Consider the following 17,535-nt stretch of genomic DNA (forward strand, 5'->3'; position numbering starts at 1 on the left):
TTAAGAAAGAAATTTCTGCCTATTTCAGCCACAAACCTTTGTTACATGTTTCAGCTTCTTTAATGTCATTGAACACCTCCCTAAGTTTTTCATTGTGAGGATGTAAAAGAGCAGTTAGCAGTTAAAAGTTTACTCCAAAACTCTGGAAAGTCAGCAGAAAGGCATTTGCTGATTTTAGTGGATTGGGATTAAGTCCAGTATAAATATCTAATGATACCAAAACACTTGCTTATTCTTAAACATTTGCAAATGAATTAATATGCTAAATCTGTATTTCTCATAATCTCCAGTTTTGTAAAGAGGGTCTTCTGCTACTAGGTGCCCAGCTAATCGTTAGGCTATATTTGTAATATTGCACCCTCAGGAAGGCAAGTAAATGAGAAAGCAAAATCTGGCATTGTCCTTGCAAGAATTTTCTTCTCACCCTAGCAGCTACTCGCCATGCTGTTGGATCACTAGGTTTAGAAGACAGACCTGCAGTTAAATCTTCTCTTTTTTTTCCCCAACATACGTGACCTCCACTGCTGCTCAGTCAAAATATTTTCACATTCACATTCCATATGTTAAAATAGGGTAGTTATTACATTTGCTCTCAGTTGTCCTAGGAGAGAAAAGACTGAAGAGTTTACCCTCCCACTAAACTGGTGATGAAAGATAAGTTTTAACAGCAGTTTTAATTGTAAACTATAAACTCACAGAACTTCAGAGTACAATAAAGATCTGTATAAAATCTACTGACCCCCAACTCTACATCAGCTCCCAAATTTGTGATCTGGACTTTAATAGGAAACCCCTATTTAATACAAGAACAAAGAACTAAACATTTGGAACTACTTGTGCCACTGATGTATATGGTTTTATACTTACTATAAAAAGTTAGCCTGTAAGAAATACTAGAGTACATCGCATTATAAAGTGCATATAAATATCTAGTGAAGTCTGTGTCCAAGTTTACTAACTGCCCAAACTCAGCCAGTCTCACAGCATGAAAGCCACAAATACCTAGGATTGAGCCTGGCTTCTTCCTTCTGTTGAGCCTGAAATCTTTTCACCATGTAGCAAGGATGAAATAATAGCAAGCCCCAGGGATGCGGTGCTGAAAGGCAGAAACTAGCAGCTGAGCAATGGCAAGGATCAACTCCTTAAATTGTCTTTCCATTGCAATTAACTGCATACCAAATCTCAGCCAAATGGTGGCTAGTAGCAGGGATGAAGTTTAACCTGTTTGACTTTGCACTGAAAGGGACGAGCGCCACAGGTAGCCTTGCTTACGGTGAAGTACAAGCAGGAGATTTAACGAGCTACTACTTGTCAGCTCTTAATTAGCAGCTCCCATCAGAGTGGCAGCACCCAACTGCAGCGCCGTCTGCTTCAGTGCAAAGTCCAATTCATTAGTTAAAATTTTCAGAGGCATCGTGTTTTGCTTGGGTGATGGTATTTAACAGCTAAAGCTAAAAGATTTACCTATCTTTCAGTTGTTTCTGTCAGTAGGAAGTTTCCAGCTAAACGTAGTACTTGATGGTATCCGCTAAATTGGACACAAACAGCAGGTCAGGAGGCTCCCTGAGCTAAAATGGTGCAAGGTGATTTTTGTTTATTTTATTTTGACTTGCAGTGCAGATTTCCATATCTACTACTCTTTCAAGACGGCTGTAGAGCATTTGATTTGGCCGAGTGTGTCTCTAATAACTAGTAGCGCTGCTGTTTTGACAGTTAAGTCTGGTTTGCCTCCGCTGTAACTTTGCCACTGCACAGCAGTGCATGCTTTGCTAGGGGCTTTGCCGAGCTTGAGAAGATAACCGATGCTTTGTGTATTCAAAAGATAAAGAGCAGTTTGTTGAGCGTGCCTGGTCACCCTTCCTGGTTAGTAAGAAACGTCGGTGACATTTAGCTCTTGACTGAAGCTGTGTAAAATAAAGTGGTATACTTTTCAAACTAGTACATTCAAGAGTAAATTAAAAGAGTAAAACCTTACTCAAATTACACCGAGGAACAGTTGGAGAGTTGGAAACTGAGAAAAATGATTTGCTTCAGGCCCTGTTGTGAGTGTGTGATTGAAGTGTGTAAGCTGGCATGTCAGCCACACAAAACTTCCTTTATAAGGAGAATACATCTTATATTTTCCAGGTCCCATGGATTTCTGCAAAATCTGAGACAGATTCTGCTGATGTAAATTCTGAGATTTTTTGCAATCTTTTGGTTTTCAGCCTTTTTCCAAAAAACTGTATCCTACTGTAAGCTTGTTAGCAGAACGTGACAGAAGTGGCATGAAACAAATAGATTTGTATGGACAGCTCAAAATCATGATGGCTGGCAAATCACAACTGGAAAATTAATGTTTACCTCAGCTTTTAGTTCTTCTTTCCAAAATATTGAAATGAATGCTATAGTGAAGGAGGGAGATGAGAAACATCTTCAAGCATTTCTCTGTAAATGTACACTTCTTTTTTTGTAGTTTTAAAAGATCTTTGGAGTTCAAACTTGAAAACATTGCATAGATTAATCGGCCTCTTTCAGCACTTAACCTCTAAGCCATAGATTTGTATACACTCACTGGAGGTTATGCTTGTCCCACATGTGTGCACCCACTCATAAGCAAATAATCAGGGGTGGTAAATATAGTTTTAAGAATCTAATATGTCTCCCATTAAACTTCAAACTATTATTTGTATGTGGAAGTTGTGCATATTGTAGTACTGGGAGTGTTTTCTATTGCTTAGAGGTAGTATGCAGTATTTTATTAACTATTAACTGTCTGATAAAGGTTATTTTTCAGATTTTGTAATAATATAGAAATCTGATTACGTATATTTGCAGAAATGCAGGGAGTATACTGTTCTGGTTAGTTTTACCATGTGGGAAGAGTGACAATGCAATGAACAGGAATAAATATGCCACAATCTTTTCATCTTTTTCTTTAATGCCAAAGGCTCTTTATATTTCTTTTATACTGTGCAATCAAAAGATGAAAATAATGTTAATAGTCTGAGCTTTTTGGAAAACGAACAAACACACACCCTGTTTTGATATTTTTGTAAGTGTAGTATAGATGACCCACAGTTCTTACGTTCTTGCAAGAACCTCTGACATTCTACAAAAATAGTGGAGTGTCAACTCTGTGCTTAACAAAAGTGCCCTTAAAGAGTAAACCAGAGATATAAAAATGAAACATGTAAAAATTATTGTATCTTAAAAAAAACAAACAAACAACAACAACAACAAAAAACAACAACAACAACAACAACAAAAAAACATAGTTGATTGCTGTGTTGTCCTGGCAGAAGGACATGGTGTTTGCATTCCCTGATTGCATAAAGTGTTATAAGGATGGGTAGGGAGGTGGTCAGGAGATTCATTCCGCAAGTGTACTCCTGAGCCCAAATAAATGCTTTCTTGCACCCATCCAGCTTATTCTGTAAGGGACACTGGAGGAGCTAGAACAAAAATGGTGGGATAATGTTCTCCACCCTCAGCAACAGGCAGAGGGAGAGCTCGGTAGGGCCTTTGCAAGGAGAGGCCTTCCTGCCCCCCATGGGCAGCCATCTTAGGTGCAGATCTGCCACTGCACAGCCTCAGAAGCCTGCAGCTACATCAATCCTTTGCTCTCCCTCTCTGTCTCCCTAGGACACCATCTTCTTTTCCTGCCCTAGGTACACAAGAGGGAGTTTGCTAGCCCCGAAGGTCAGCCCTTGCTCAGATGTGGGGCTGCATGGAGGATGGGTTCCCACCACTGCACTGGTGGCCCTCAGGCCCAGGCACCGCAGGGGTTTCTTTGAGAGAAAATCCACCTCCTTGCCTTTCTGCCGGAGCACTGCTCTCACATGGGCAGCTATATGGCAGACTGCCATACTAGAACTAGTCTGTTGTTTCCCACTGCTATCAGGGCTGAGGAGGATGAATGTTTTCCTCCTTGATCCTCACACAGTGCTGTGTACAAGGCTCCGTGTCCAGCCTGTCTGCTTCAGTGTTGGCTACCAACAGCAGATACTTAGGAGAGAGCTAGAATACAGAGAACGGTTTCATTTTTAGTCAGTTCTGCGTTAAACAAGGAGTTTTATGCTTCCGTTAAGATACTAGGGCTGTAAAGATTGTCCTTTTTATTGTTAGCATCATACCCTCTTGGTGTATTTTACAGATCTATTTTCCTTAAGAATTAAATTCTACAATTAATAATATGGTTCTCTTACAAATTAGGAAGGTTTCCCAACTTGCAGTGTCCTCATGTTCTGTAGTATGAATGCAAAGGAGCTCAAGGGGATGCAGGATCTTTTTCCTACTATTCCCAACAGAGACTTTCTCTGAATCATTCTTAGGTGATGGTATCTACTAGCTGTCATTCTTGGTTGTATTTCTGTCATATTCCCTCTTATCATTCCCTCAAAAATGTATTCCTAGCCTTTCTTTTCTGGGAGGTCCATCCAATTGCCCGTGGGTTAAATCCCAGAGGAAAAAGATTTCTAAAGCAGAAGTGTTGGGCTGATGAGACCACACTGTGTCTGTGAGAGCCCTGCGCACTTCTGCTCTTCCCTGGTATCTCCAGGAGCCAGAGGTGCCTCACACACAATTGCAACTGGACTTACATATCACTTCACAACTTTTTTTTTTTTTTTTTTTTTTTTTTAAATGAAGTATGTAACAGTGCTGTTAAATCATTGATTCTCCCTAATGATACTGTGCTTTATTTCATTATACCTGTAGAGCGTGTGAGTGTTGCTGAGGTAGTACCAGATCTTGAAGCTTGACAGTCCTTAGACAAGCACTTATAGGTCCCATGGACTTCTAAATTGCATTTCTGCATCTGATGAAATACTCAAATCTGTTTAATTTTTGTGAATTTGAGAGGAGGGACACTTTTAATACTTAAATTCCCATCTTTAACATTGCACAGATGGTGTAATGTTTTTGCATTTTTATCTTATTTTGTGTTACTGAAGTTAATATTCTGCTAGTTACAAGTATCCGCATGCATACCACGGAGTTCATTTTGAGGACAGAGCTCTCGAATAAATTATACATGTTGGTAGCAGTCATAAATCAGTCATTTTTTCATTCAGAAAGTGGTGGCACTGGAATAAAGTTCTTCAGTGATCAAAATGCATCGTTAAGCTTTTAAAAAGAGATTCTATTGCCTGTTGTAGAGCCGTAGGCAATTTATGGCTTATCTGTACTTATTGCCTTGAGCTTTTGGAAAATTTGTAAACAAAGCCAGATGCTCATTATGTTCCCATTCAGGGTTGGTTAGATGGTTAAATGCCATCAGAAGAACTTTGGTCCTGTTAGGTTTTAGTATGTTACAGAAAATGGAATTGCTCCAAACTTTTTTTTTATATTTATCATCCCTGAAAATATACTTCTACTTTCTGCATTTTTTTTTTTTTTTTTTTTTTTTTTTTTTTTTTAATTGTAAGTGTTAAAAATCTGAAATTAAAAATCTGAGAACTATACTGTAAACTAAACAGTGAGTACAGCTTTTTCTTAGTGTCAGCGTTCATACTTACCCAGACTGGTATAAGTCAAGTGCCACTGGCCCTTTTTAAGGGTTTGTAGCAATGCAGGAGTTTGTGAAGACCTCAGACTAGGGTGATTTATGCTTATGCTTTTTACCAGATTTTAGGGAGAAGTAATGTGAACTAACTGGCTTTTTGTAGCCAGTTTGATAAGTTAAGTCATTTGTTATTGGTTTGGTAATTTTTACTGCTTACCTTTCAACTGTTGTACAGATTATGTGATATGGAAGAAATTCTGGTAAACTACCTTTTTGCCTTTTTACTGCTCTTAAAGCATAAGAAAACATGATGCTGTATACAAACTGGATTGCTGCTAAGAATTTTTTCCTTTTATTTATTGTAAGATGATCATGTAATCCATTTCATAATTCATGATTAACTTTTTGGTGTATTTTTTTTTATTTATTGGCTGCAGCTGACCAAGTAAACAGGTCATGGCACGCTTAACGAAGAGACGACAGGCAGATACAAAGGCTATCCAGCATCTTTGGGCAGCTATAGAAATAATCCGGAACCAGAAGCAAATTGCTAACATTGACCGTATTACAAAGTAAGTGATCCATTCAAAAAAAATCTTAATGAGGGGAATGTTTGATGATATTGAAAGCCCTGAGAAACAGGGACACTAAACATTATGAGAGACTGTGAAAAAGCTACACGAACTGCTGAGTTACTAATTATAACAGAGTACCTCAAGATCCCAAAGTGAGATTTAATCTATTGAGATGAGATTTTGCTCACCCTGTACTTGTTTTGTATGAGTTTGCAGGAAATATGCAATCTTTATAGTACTTGAACTGAATTTATTGCGTTAGAGTTACTTGCTAGCTTGGCCAAAAGAGAACAGTACTGGTCTTGGGACCAGTACTGTTTAATATTTTTATCAATGACAGACAATGGGATCAAGAGCACCCTCAGCAGATTTGCAGGTAACACTAAGCTGAGTGGTGCACTTGTTAAAACAGAAGTAAGGGATGCCACCCAAAGGGATCTGGACAAGTTAGAAAAGTGGGTCTCCATAAACCTAATGAGATTCAACAATCTATGTGTAAGGTGCTGCACCTGGGTCGGGACAATCCCAGACATGAGTTACACACTGAGAGAAGAACTTACTGAGAGCAGTAGAGAACTCCTTTCTGGAAAACAAAGATAAATAGGAAGTCAAACTGCTTGGTTGCACAAGCCATATTTGTTGAGATGGGCATAGGATGCTATTAAAGAAGACATGGGTGTATTATATCTATAGTTAATACGATTGTTAATATTAAAGTATTCTTCATGATGTAGTAGGTGCTATATACACAGAGAAATATTTATTGTTTATTCTGTTGAGCTTGCAATGTTCAAAAAGGTCTAACATTAAAATAGCTTTTTGAATAACTTGTACTAGTCACTGTAATAAAAGCTGAAGGTTTTGTGCCTCTCTGCTTTGTCTGCATTTCTAGGCCAACATGCACATCACATTTGTCCAAGTAATCAATATGAATAATTTAAAAGAGCAAAACTAACCAGTTGGCAGCTCTTCAGTTGCTAGAACCGATGTGAACTGATAGTGAGGGCAGAGACCACCAAAGGGGAGAGATATAAACAGTGCAGGTGACTAATGAAGTGAAAATCAATATAATATGGTCCGCTGACACAGTTTGGAATCTGTGGGGTGGAAGTGACAGGCAAAACTGGCTTAATAAGTAGAAGTGGAACAGTTTAGTTTGTCCAAACATAGCAAATAATAAACAGGAAAAAGGAAAAAGATGATATGCCAAGTGAATTAGTATGTACTTGGCTCTTACAACAAAAATAAATGCACCATTAAACCAAAAAGCACCTTCCTAGAGAATTCCAGGCAGGCTTAAGAGGGAGATTGTATTTTAGAAAGTTTCATTTTTGAGCTTGCACTTGAGCTTCTGAATTCTGTAAAACATTACATATATTAGCATCAGGTCTACAAGGAGATAAGCAGGTAAACTAATGTGATACACTTTCCATTTTAACGTTTCAAATGACTTGCTCCAGGCCATATATTAGCTGAGTTTGGTAGCTGTTTATGTTTTTTTTTTCTATGTAATAAAGAGAGACAGGAACGTCTGGCGGGCGATTCATCCCACTCTTATAAAAGATGCCTATTTTAAGATGGTGCAAGTAACATTTAGCTGGGTGAAGTTAGGAGAAATCCTATCATTACAAACAAGGTTGAGAAAACAAGTAATTAAAAACTCGAAAAAGGGGTACTGCTCTTAGTAACTGAAGGGTAGCTTGATGTTTTTTTAAACAGTCTCGATCCAGATTGTATGACTCATCTGTTATCAGAAGAAAAATACCTTAAATGACTAAACAGAGATACAAGCAACCATAGTACTTCGAGAAAGATGAATATTACAGAAGTTTGGAAGATAATTAAAAAGTTTGGAATCATTTGGTGTCTTGCTGGTGCAAGGTGTTAACAATAAGGAGTTATCTAAAATGTGATAGGACCCTGCAAATGCTCTACATGCACATCAGTGACAGAAGTTATCTAGTTTCAATTATGTGATATTTTTAAGGAGATAACATTTGACAAGGAAGGGAAAGACAAAGGTCTTTGAGTTGCTTTCCACTTCTAGGTGTTGATGGAGAAACACGGATGACTTAGAAAATGAGAATGCATATCACATAATATTCAAAATAAACTTCTGAAATTAGTGGGGTATCAGAATATCTCTTCTGATGAGAACTGAGAAACTGATGTGTTTATTCTTCAAGGCTCAAGAATCATTTGGTCAAGTAAAATTGCCATTCCTTCAAAGATAAATCAATGTCTTTTGTTTTGTTTTGGTTTTGGTTACATATTTAAGGTAAGTGACAGTCATCCTACCATATCATATAGCAGTTTACAAGTTGAACAGATGAATCATAATTTAATTTTGTTATTTGCTTGTGGTTTGGGGTTTTTTATTTGTTGCTGGAGACAGGTTGTCCTGTATATTTAGTGACTTGTTAGTCCAAACACCATTACAGCATAGTCTGTGTTGCTGGTTTCTTCATCAGATTGTTCTCTACTCTTAGGCATATCTATTAATTGTCTTTTCTTCTAGATGGAAACTCAGCATGGTTCTCTCTCTTCCTCATTTTCACAGTTTATTTCATTTAATTCTTGCTTCTTCTGGCCTTCTGGTGCTGAATAGAAGTATGCCACTGTACATATTACAGAGCATTTACTTCTTATGATCAGGGAGAAAATGTTGGTAGTGTAAAAAGAAGATTCATAGTTTATAGATAATGAACTGTTTCAACTCAGTATATAAAAAAGATGAATTTATGTAACACATTAAGATAATGTAAAATGTAACCTGTGTACTTTGTGTAATTTTTAAAAAATACCTGGGGTAAAGAAAGACTTCCATAAGATACTGGTAATGGGAAGTAGGCAAGAAAAATCTATAGAACTAGACACTCATTTTCTGTAGTGAACATAAGAGTAGGAGGATGGTGTAGGAGGAGCCAAGAGCACTAGAAGGTACTTCTGATATTGTCAGAAAAACCTATAAGGAAAGAGGCCCTTTAATTAAAAGTCAACTAAATCAAGTATGCTTTGCTATTTAAATTGATGAGGGGGAAAAGCAAGAATAGAAAAATGCATGATTAGTAGCTGATTGAAAACTGTCTTACACTGAGGAAAGAGTTTTCACTTGGAAAATTTCAAAATACAAGTTAGAGCCTTTAAGCAGTTCATTATGAAGCTTATTGAACTGTTGGCGATTATTTTGGAAAGTTCACTGCATGCAGAGCAGTATTTAGAAAAAGACAAAAAAAGTATCTTTTTGAAGGAATTAAAAATATATGTGGAAAAATGCCAAGAATATGACACTAATAATTGGAGTATTATATAAATACTTAAATGCAAGGATTGGTAGGGAAGAGACTATATTGCACATACTTGATGTCTCCAAAACAATGACCAAATCATTATACAAAAGGAATTCTACAATTTTAGTGATTTTATGTAGGGGTACATTTTACCTGGGAAGTTAATACCCATTGGTAGGAGATAAGTGTTCTGCCGTAGATTGAAAAATAAGTGGAGGACTGAAAACCATTGCTAACAAGCAATAAATGCAGTGAATGTAAAGGAATTAGTATAAAAAATGCAAACTGCCTTTTGAGAAGAACTTTAAAAATATATTCATATGTAATTTCTTCAGTTGGTACATAGATGTTCCAACTCCAGTGTGTTCAGTGCATTTTTATTTAAGGGTAAAGCTCATTTGAAGGCAATGGTAATGTGTTTGTAACAATACGCAAACTAAATATTCTGACCCAGCTTATATTGTCATAGTTTATTTTGGGCCATTCAATTATAATCATTTTTAAATCTAACTACAAGAAATATCTGGTATTTCTAAGCTACCAAATTACTGACTAACAAAATGATATTTCTGAAAGATATTTATTAAGAAATGTGACTATTTGTCTGTCTAGGCCTGGTGTTGCAATCATTTAACCTTAATATGACTATTATTTAGATGAGTATTATTGGGATTAGTTATGCTGTAAACACCAGCAGAGAAATGGCTTCCCATATCTTATGAATTCTCTGTCAAGAGCGCAGCTTGACAAATTGTTCATCCTAAAAGTGTGTTAAAATGATAATTATGCTTTGACTTTCTCAGTTTTTTCCTCATTATCTTCCATCTGTTTTGGATTTGGGGTAACCTCAAAAATTGATTCTATGGAATAAAATGCATTAAAATACACTGGAAAAAAGGCATGCATATTTAAATGAGTAGGATAAATTATTGACAGTCAGTTGCATAACAGATTGGTAAGTATTTCTGTACAGACATGTTTTAAAGTTCTCTTTCTTTGCCTACTCTAGGCTTCCAGTTTCTTTAAAAATATTTTCTTTACCGTGAGGGTGACAGAGCACTGGAACAGGTTGCCAGGGAGGCTGTGGAGTCTCCTGTTCTGGAGATATTCAAAGCCACCTGGATGCCATCCTGTGCAACATGCTCTGGGTGACCCTGCTACTCAGGGGGGTTGGATTAGATGATCTCCAGAGGTCCCTTCCAACCTCAGCCACTCTGTGGTTCTGTTATAATTTCCTTACAGGTAATCGGACTCCTAAGATTTAATTAACTATTAATTCATTTTTTGCCCCTTTTCTCTCAAGGTATTGGGTTTCCTCAGTAGCAATTTATGAACGTTTTGTGATCTTTATGATTAGTTCGGAGTTCATTATCTGTTAAGGTAATGTTATTAAAATACCCAGTTGACAAGCATGATTAATAGGAGTTTTGTAAACAAAGAATCCTTCTGGCTTCTAAACCATTTCATGGCTTCTTCACTAATGCGAAGAACCAAAGTGTAATTCTTTTCTTCCATACTTCCTTCCTCATATTTTTTTCTCTCTCCCTTTGATCTGGTACATGATTTATTTAGTTGATTGGCTTCTCTCCCTGTCTCTTGTAAAGGCTCTGTCTGTCCTGTCTATGTGTACTGTGACAGGGAGTGCCCTGGCACCATCTGGAGCAGATACGATGTGACCACAGTGCGTTGCCTTTGGCTCATAGAGCGTTTCTTTGGCTGTGACATACTCTTTGTTTGTTTTATATGTGTGTGTGGTTCTTAGTTTTAAGTGCCAAAAATAACACAGCCCACAGCAACGCTATTCTTGAAGCTTGAAGCTGGAGGCTTGTGTAGTTTGCCATCAGGCATGGCATGAAGGCATCAGAGGATACACAGCATGCTGGAACAGTGCTGGAGTGCCCTGGGCAGAAGGAGTCAGTCTTGGCATGGTTTACGTCCATGTTCTCTGTCTGGAGCAAACTAACCTCTGGGCCATGCTTTGCTTTCTTCCCAGAGGGAACAAGTTGGCTTTCTCCAGAATGGAGCCTGAGAATGGTTTACTTTGGGAATGAAACAGAGTGGCCAGAGTCCCCCAGGTAGAGATATCCCAACTTTTTAGGAGGATGAAGCTGATGGAAAGAATATTAGCTAGGATAATGTTGATAAGCTGTAATTGGAGGATTTGTATTATTTTAAACTAAAGCAAGAATGAAACTCAGTTTCAGCAATCAGAAAGCTGTTTTCACAACATTTGTGATACAAAAAATGTATTTTTCACAAACAGGTACCCAGACTAATCTGTTTTAATTGGCATTCAAATGGAATGGTCCAGTACCAGGTCCTTGAATGGACATAACCATTTTTGCATATTTGTGCTGCGGACTCATTTTTGTTGCATTCTAATTTGATATAAGTGCAGCTAAGTCAGGTCATCTAAGAGAAACTAGCAGATTCTAAGCCTATAGAGAGTAGTCTCTGCGAGTCCCTTGTTAGCTTTGTGCTGACTGACATTAATCAGCATTGATGGGATAGCATTCCAGAAAAGAATTACTCACTATGAAAGATTACTTTAACATGATGAGATTTTTCTGGTCCCAAAGTTGAGGTGCAGATTGAGTATGTGACCCCCTTGGTTTGACATTTAGTCCTATGAGGAGGATTTCTTCTCCAAATATCACTCTATGAAATTTCTGTAGTCAGTCCCTGGGGATATTGAAAGTTAAGGGCCTCTCCCATCCATAAATCTGTTTCTGTTGCCTTAATTCTCCTGCTGTTCTCTTTCTAGGCTGTCTGCTTTAACAGAAATCAATTTCTAGAAGCACTGATTAGAGCAAAGATGAGAATGAGCAATTTGAACAGGTAGAGAATAATCATAAGAGAGTATAAATAAGAAAATGAGCAATTTGAACAGGTAGAGAATAATCATAAGAGAGTATAAATAAGAATATGTAATGCAATAGCAAGAAAAAAATGTTAAATCAAGATACTTACAGTATTGCTTATTTGAAGCTCAGAAAGTTGTTAGAAAAACTTGTCACTATTTATAGTACATCTGATGAGAATTTAAATCCCCCTAGTATTTTGCATGTTGCAACTAAATAGTCATGCATAAACAAAAATAATAAGCCATAAGAATGATTAGGAGAGCAGATTACTCTGGATTTAGAACTAGATAATCCTGGTTTTTAACTTTACATGAGCAAAATTATTGTAGCACCTGATATTTCTTTGACTGAAATGGAAACTTAGATACGTTTTTCTGCTCTGGTGGTTTCTTATCCTTTATCAAGCCATTCCTCTAAAAGTACGTGCCTTTTTGTTACTGAAGAGTATGCTTATCTGAAAAGAATGGTTCGAAATAAAGCATCCACCTGTTAGCCATAAAAATGCAGTGGCTGCTTGAGTTCACTTCTAATCAGTGTTACTGGCTCCTTTTCCACATTTGTACATTCTCTAAGTACGTATTTTAAATGCGACCACGTGAAGCAAATAATGTTATTAAGAGCAGCTCTTCAGAATCCAGTATGTGTTAAACAAACTGTGGCCAGCTGAGAAAGGAGGAGGAAGAATAGTCCAGTGAAGTTTTTTCCACACCGTGCAGTGTAATAGCAATTCCTGATTATGTGAGGGCAAGCACAAGTGTGGAGTCCTGCACTAAGCAGCGTGATGCTACTTCCTCAGCAGCGCACAAAACTGCTTCTAGTGACTGCGTATCTTGAGTATTCACCTCAGAGAAAAGTGAATTCAGTTTGTAGTGGGTTGGCTCGATTATAGATGTGTTCATTACAGAAAACAAACATAGAAACACATCACCAGGTGATGACAGCGTGGAAAACCTTACTTTTAAATACTACTTCATGTGCTTTCTGTTATGGTCAAAGACAAGTTACTTCTTTCTGTCTGGCTTCACTGACTCCATCTCATTTATTCCATATCTTTTACTGTCCTTCTCTCTCTTTGACCCTAATAAACTTCTTCAGTTCCTTCTTGTAGCCAGGAAGTAATGGATTTGTTTTGTTCTGTTTTTCTGTTTTCATAACAATTCTTACGTTAAACCAAGAAAATACAAACAAACAAATCTAAAGTGGATCATTTGAGTACTTCATAACAAGATTTTCAGTAAAATTGCTGCTTTTGTCATACATAAAATCTCTGCATTATGTCAGTTACAGTCATAGCAATACATTTCATAGAAATACCATAGACATCAAAATATTTAACTTATATCTATTATTTTTTATATTAATGGCTTTGCATTGAAGGTAAATTATACATTCAGGCTCAAATTTTCAGAGATCTGCAAAATGTTCAGATAGATACTATGAAGTAAGAAAGAGAACTACGAAAACTGCATATATACAGGGAACGTAATCATCTTTTGCATCATAACTGATACACAGTTTTACTTGTAAATTTGTACCTAGACTGACCATTGAGGTAATATTCAGGAATCTAATAAGAATCATAGAATATCCCGGAATTTTAACATCCAAATTCATAAAAACACTGAAGTGAGTGAGGAAATAAGCAAAACACTCATATTTTTTAAGACCCTTAAAGAGGAACGACAAACTGTCAGCAGTAGCACAATAAATGTTCACAATGGGAGATTTGCATTATATTTCACTGTTGTTACCTGTAGATAGCTACAGTGGTCATAAAACTTCTATCTATTTGTTGATATTGGTTTAGTCTTAATTTTACTTGTGAGTTCATTATGATTTTCTGTTTTGGATGGTATGTGACTAATATTACTGGTAGTGATGGTCCAGTTTAAGATCTGCTTTGGAAGCAGGGATAACAGGAAACAATTGTAAACTTGCCTTAGAATAAAGGCTGAGAAGAACATAGCTACATTTCCTCTGGGTAGTAGGAGAATTAAAATTTCTGAGTTAGGAGCTTTGGTCAAACTGTCATCTTGAGTTTATAATACATATTAATAATTACTATTTCCCATCAAGCTCTTCCCTTGATAGACACCATTTCTTCAATTTGTGATTTTATTTTAATTACATTAGTTAAGGTGTTTAAATAAAGACATAAAAAAAAATTGACCCAGTGAAGTAGATGGTAGTAGGATAGTCTTTTTCATTCAAAGGTCAGCATTCTTCACTGGGTCAGTAGGTGAAGTCTTCTCTGGTCTGAGCAGAAATAAAATGATTCATTTTAACAGCTCAATCATATTATTAACAACAACGATACTCCATGTCTGATGCTTGCCAGTAAGTGCAAACTCATTTAAACTTTCTTTACAGTGCTTGTTGCTATGAAAATTATAATATTCGATGTTTAACAGTTTTCCTGGATAATACATGCAAACCATTAATTCCACTGTAGCTATTCAGAAGGAAAGTGGTGGAAGTATTTCTGACTTGAAAATCACCATCTCCTTTTCATTTATACACAATAATTGACGTACTCCATGCTTCTGTTAGTACTCCTGTTGAAGTTGTGCAAGTTTACATAGAAGAACACTTAACAGACTACCTTAATTTCTAATTACTAAAAGCAAGCAAATTTCCTTTTTATGTCGCAAGCTGTATTGATTTTTGCTTGAATCTTAACATCTTTATAGTACTTAAGAGGGAAACTTTTAGCTTTTTTTTTTGCTGTAAATAAATGTGGCTTTCTATTAGAAATGGAAGATAACAACGAGTGCAATATGGCTATTTAACAGGTTGTTATCTGGTCTAAAGTGCTCATCAAGGCTTTCTCTGTAATCAGTGGGGGGAGAATGATCTCCAGAGCACTCCTCATACCATCTATTTTAGGCTGCAGTTTCATATTTCCATTCATACAAACAATATCATCACCAAAAGCAGCAGGCCTGCCCTGATGGCTTTTCCAGCCGTTGTGCTGTTCCCTTGCTGGTAATTATGTGAACATTTGTGTGACAGCGTGATGTGTTTGAAACTCAGATAAGAATGGAAATTAAATTAGATAGAAAACTCTGAAAAACTGAATCAGGAAAGCACTTGAATGTATATTTTTTAAGCCTGTTTTGAACTGAGACACTCGATATGAGCTGACTAAATATTTCATCTGCAAGGTATCAGCCAGGATGTTATATTCTGAGTCATGTATTGCTTGTTTGTCTCTGCAGTACTTCCCCAGGAAAGTGCTGGCTGGCGCTGCGACCGCGTGTACTCAAGCAGTTGTACATATTTACGCAACGGCATGGACTGGTTGGTGCTCCTCCTCCTTGCCGGTAGCGCTCGAAGTGCACATGTGTAGACTACCAGCATATCACATCCAAGCAGTTTTTTGGGTTGGAAAAGTTGGAGCAGGGCCCTTTTTTTAGATAAGTTCCTCCTTAAGAAGGTGGTAGTAGTTTTGAAAGGGAGATTATTCTTTTTTTTTTTTTTTTTTTTTTTTTTTTTGATAAGGATTGAGTAGCTCAGTACCCTAATTACTTGCTTTCCATGGTCATGTTGGTGGGTTACACAATCTTAAGTTGTATGAGAGAGAATTTAAATTACTGAAACAAGGAATTACTTGAATTGAAATTACAGTGTTTTTGACAGAAATGGCCCAGGTGATTAACGTTATAGGAAACTGCATGGTGCCTGGGGTATCTAAAAGCATGCACAAACAAGATTACTCATTAACTTTGTTGCAGCAGGAGCAGAAACATCAGGCGGATCTGAGTTTTCCTGAACTGCAGTATTTCATTGGATCACTATCAAGTTTATGTGTTGTACAAATTCAGTCTGTATTCACGCAGATGCTATATTTCTAGAATATTAAGGAGAGATGAATTTTTAAAAACCCACATCCTACTTGGGTAGTGTATGTGCCTACAAAGTAAGTGTTGCAGACACTGATGTCAGAAGGAAAATTAATAATTTCTGTATACTTCAGTTTCTCTGCGTCCCCCATTTGGAATTTTGGACTGCACAAAATGTAGATAATCTGAGCAGTGTTTCCTTGCACTGGCACCAGCCCCATCAATGGCCGTGTGGCCCATGCAGGGTGCTAGTGCAGTTTGGGGTGCTGTGGAAATCAAACGCAGCCTGTTCCTATACCTGTGAGTCTCTGTGGAATGGAAGTACAGAAGAAGAATATTATGTTTTGGTCATATTTGTTGTATTTGAATTTAATCCGTAATCAAAACATCTATAACTGTAAACATACAAAAAAGTAGTTTAGGAGGAAAAAAAAAAAATACAGAACTATGCTGCTACATTCCTGATGTTAGGAGTTTTGCTTTTCTCTGTGCATCTATATTGTCTTCAGCTCTTGGACCAGCTCTCAGTTTCTGGCGACGTGGGAATATCAATTTCAAATATATTATTTTGAAACACAAATACCTATATTGCTTAGCCTGTGTGTTGTGAAAGTTGATTTATAACACAGCGCTCCGTCTGGGTGTAGCAGGCAGCCTACGCTTTGGAGCTGAGAACTTGAGATACCCAACAGTGAGCACAAATCTTCACCTGGCCCTCCACTCGGATAGCTGGTGGGATTCCTGAGACTGGGGCTTCAGCATTTTAAGTTCTTATGCTGTGTAGCTGTATTTGTTAAGAGAAGTCACAGCCATCTCTTCCATTTTTACTTTCAGTATGACCAAGTGACCTATTCTTTCAAATTAAAAAAAGTCTGAAAAAATGTGTGTGAACCCTCTGTAAAACTGCTGTCATGCTCTGAATCTAAAAAGAAATGCATCACCAGAAGTAAGAACACAGTATAAAACTCAGAGTGGATTTTTGACTCTTTCATTTCATCTGTTATTCGTTAAACTCTGTCCCCATATCTAGAACATTTTTATATACCTGTAGGTAACACGTAATATTAATGGCAGTCTTTCTGTTGAGTTTAATGGGATCTGCCATATTTTATCAGATCTCAGTTGGGAGATAAGATTTCCATGTAGGACAGCCCAAGACCTCTGTTTTTTTCCTGGAAAGGTTGCTTAGCTGATGGAGAGCTGCTGCCAGCAGCCTGCTACTTGCCTTCGTACGGCAGAGGGTGGAGGCACCCAGCATCGAGATAATTGATCAGACCAAGATTACAGTGTTTGCCACTAAAATTAGCATCTACCTACACTTGTCACGCCGTGTTATTTTACATAAGGCAGCTGTTTCCTATATGTATTTTACTTCGGCCTTTAACAGAGATGCTTGCGTTTTTTCAGTACTTGCCTTTTGATGAGTTCAGATGGCTAAAAATACAATTCTTTATGAGCCCACATAACTGAATTTTTATT

General features: G+C 37.2%; 1 protein-coding gene across 5 annotated transcripts in view; it reads left to right on the forward strand.

Moving 5' to 3' along the window:
* The window catches only part of ZMYND11 (zinc finger MYND-type containing 11), a 107,692-nt gene that overhangs the window by 39,379 nt on the left and 50,778 nt on the right, over positions 1 to 17,535 (forward strand). For all 5 annotated transcript variants that reach the window (XM_035316881.1, XM_035316884.1, XM_035316883.1 and 2 more), the window contains exon 2: positions 5,923 to 6,057. In XM_035316881.1, coding sequence (XP_035172772.1) covers positions 5,942 to 6,057 — 116 coding nt within the window. In that variant the 5' untranslated portion in view covers positions 5,923 to 5,941. The remainder of the gene's footprint in view (positions 1 to 5,922; positions 6,058 to 17,535) is intronic.

The sequence above is a fragment of the Oxyura jamaicensis genome, chromosome 2, assembly GCF_011077185.1.
Source record: "Oxyura jamaicensis isolate SHBP4307 breed ruddy duck chromosome 2, BPBGC_Ojam_1.0, whole genome shotgun sequence".
Classification (NCBI taxonomy): domain Eukaryota; kingdom Metazoa; phylum Chordata; class Aves; order Anseriformes; family Anatidae; genus Oxyura; species Oxyura jamaicensis.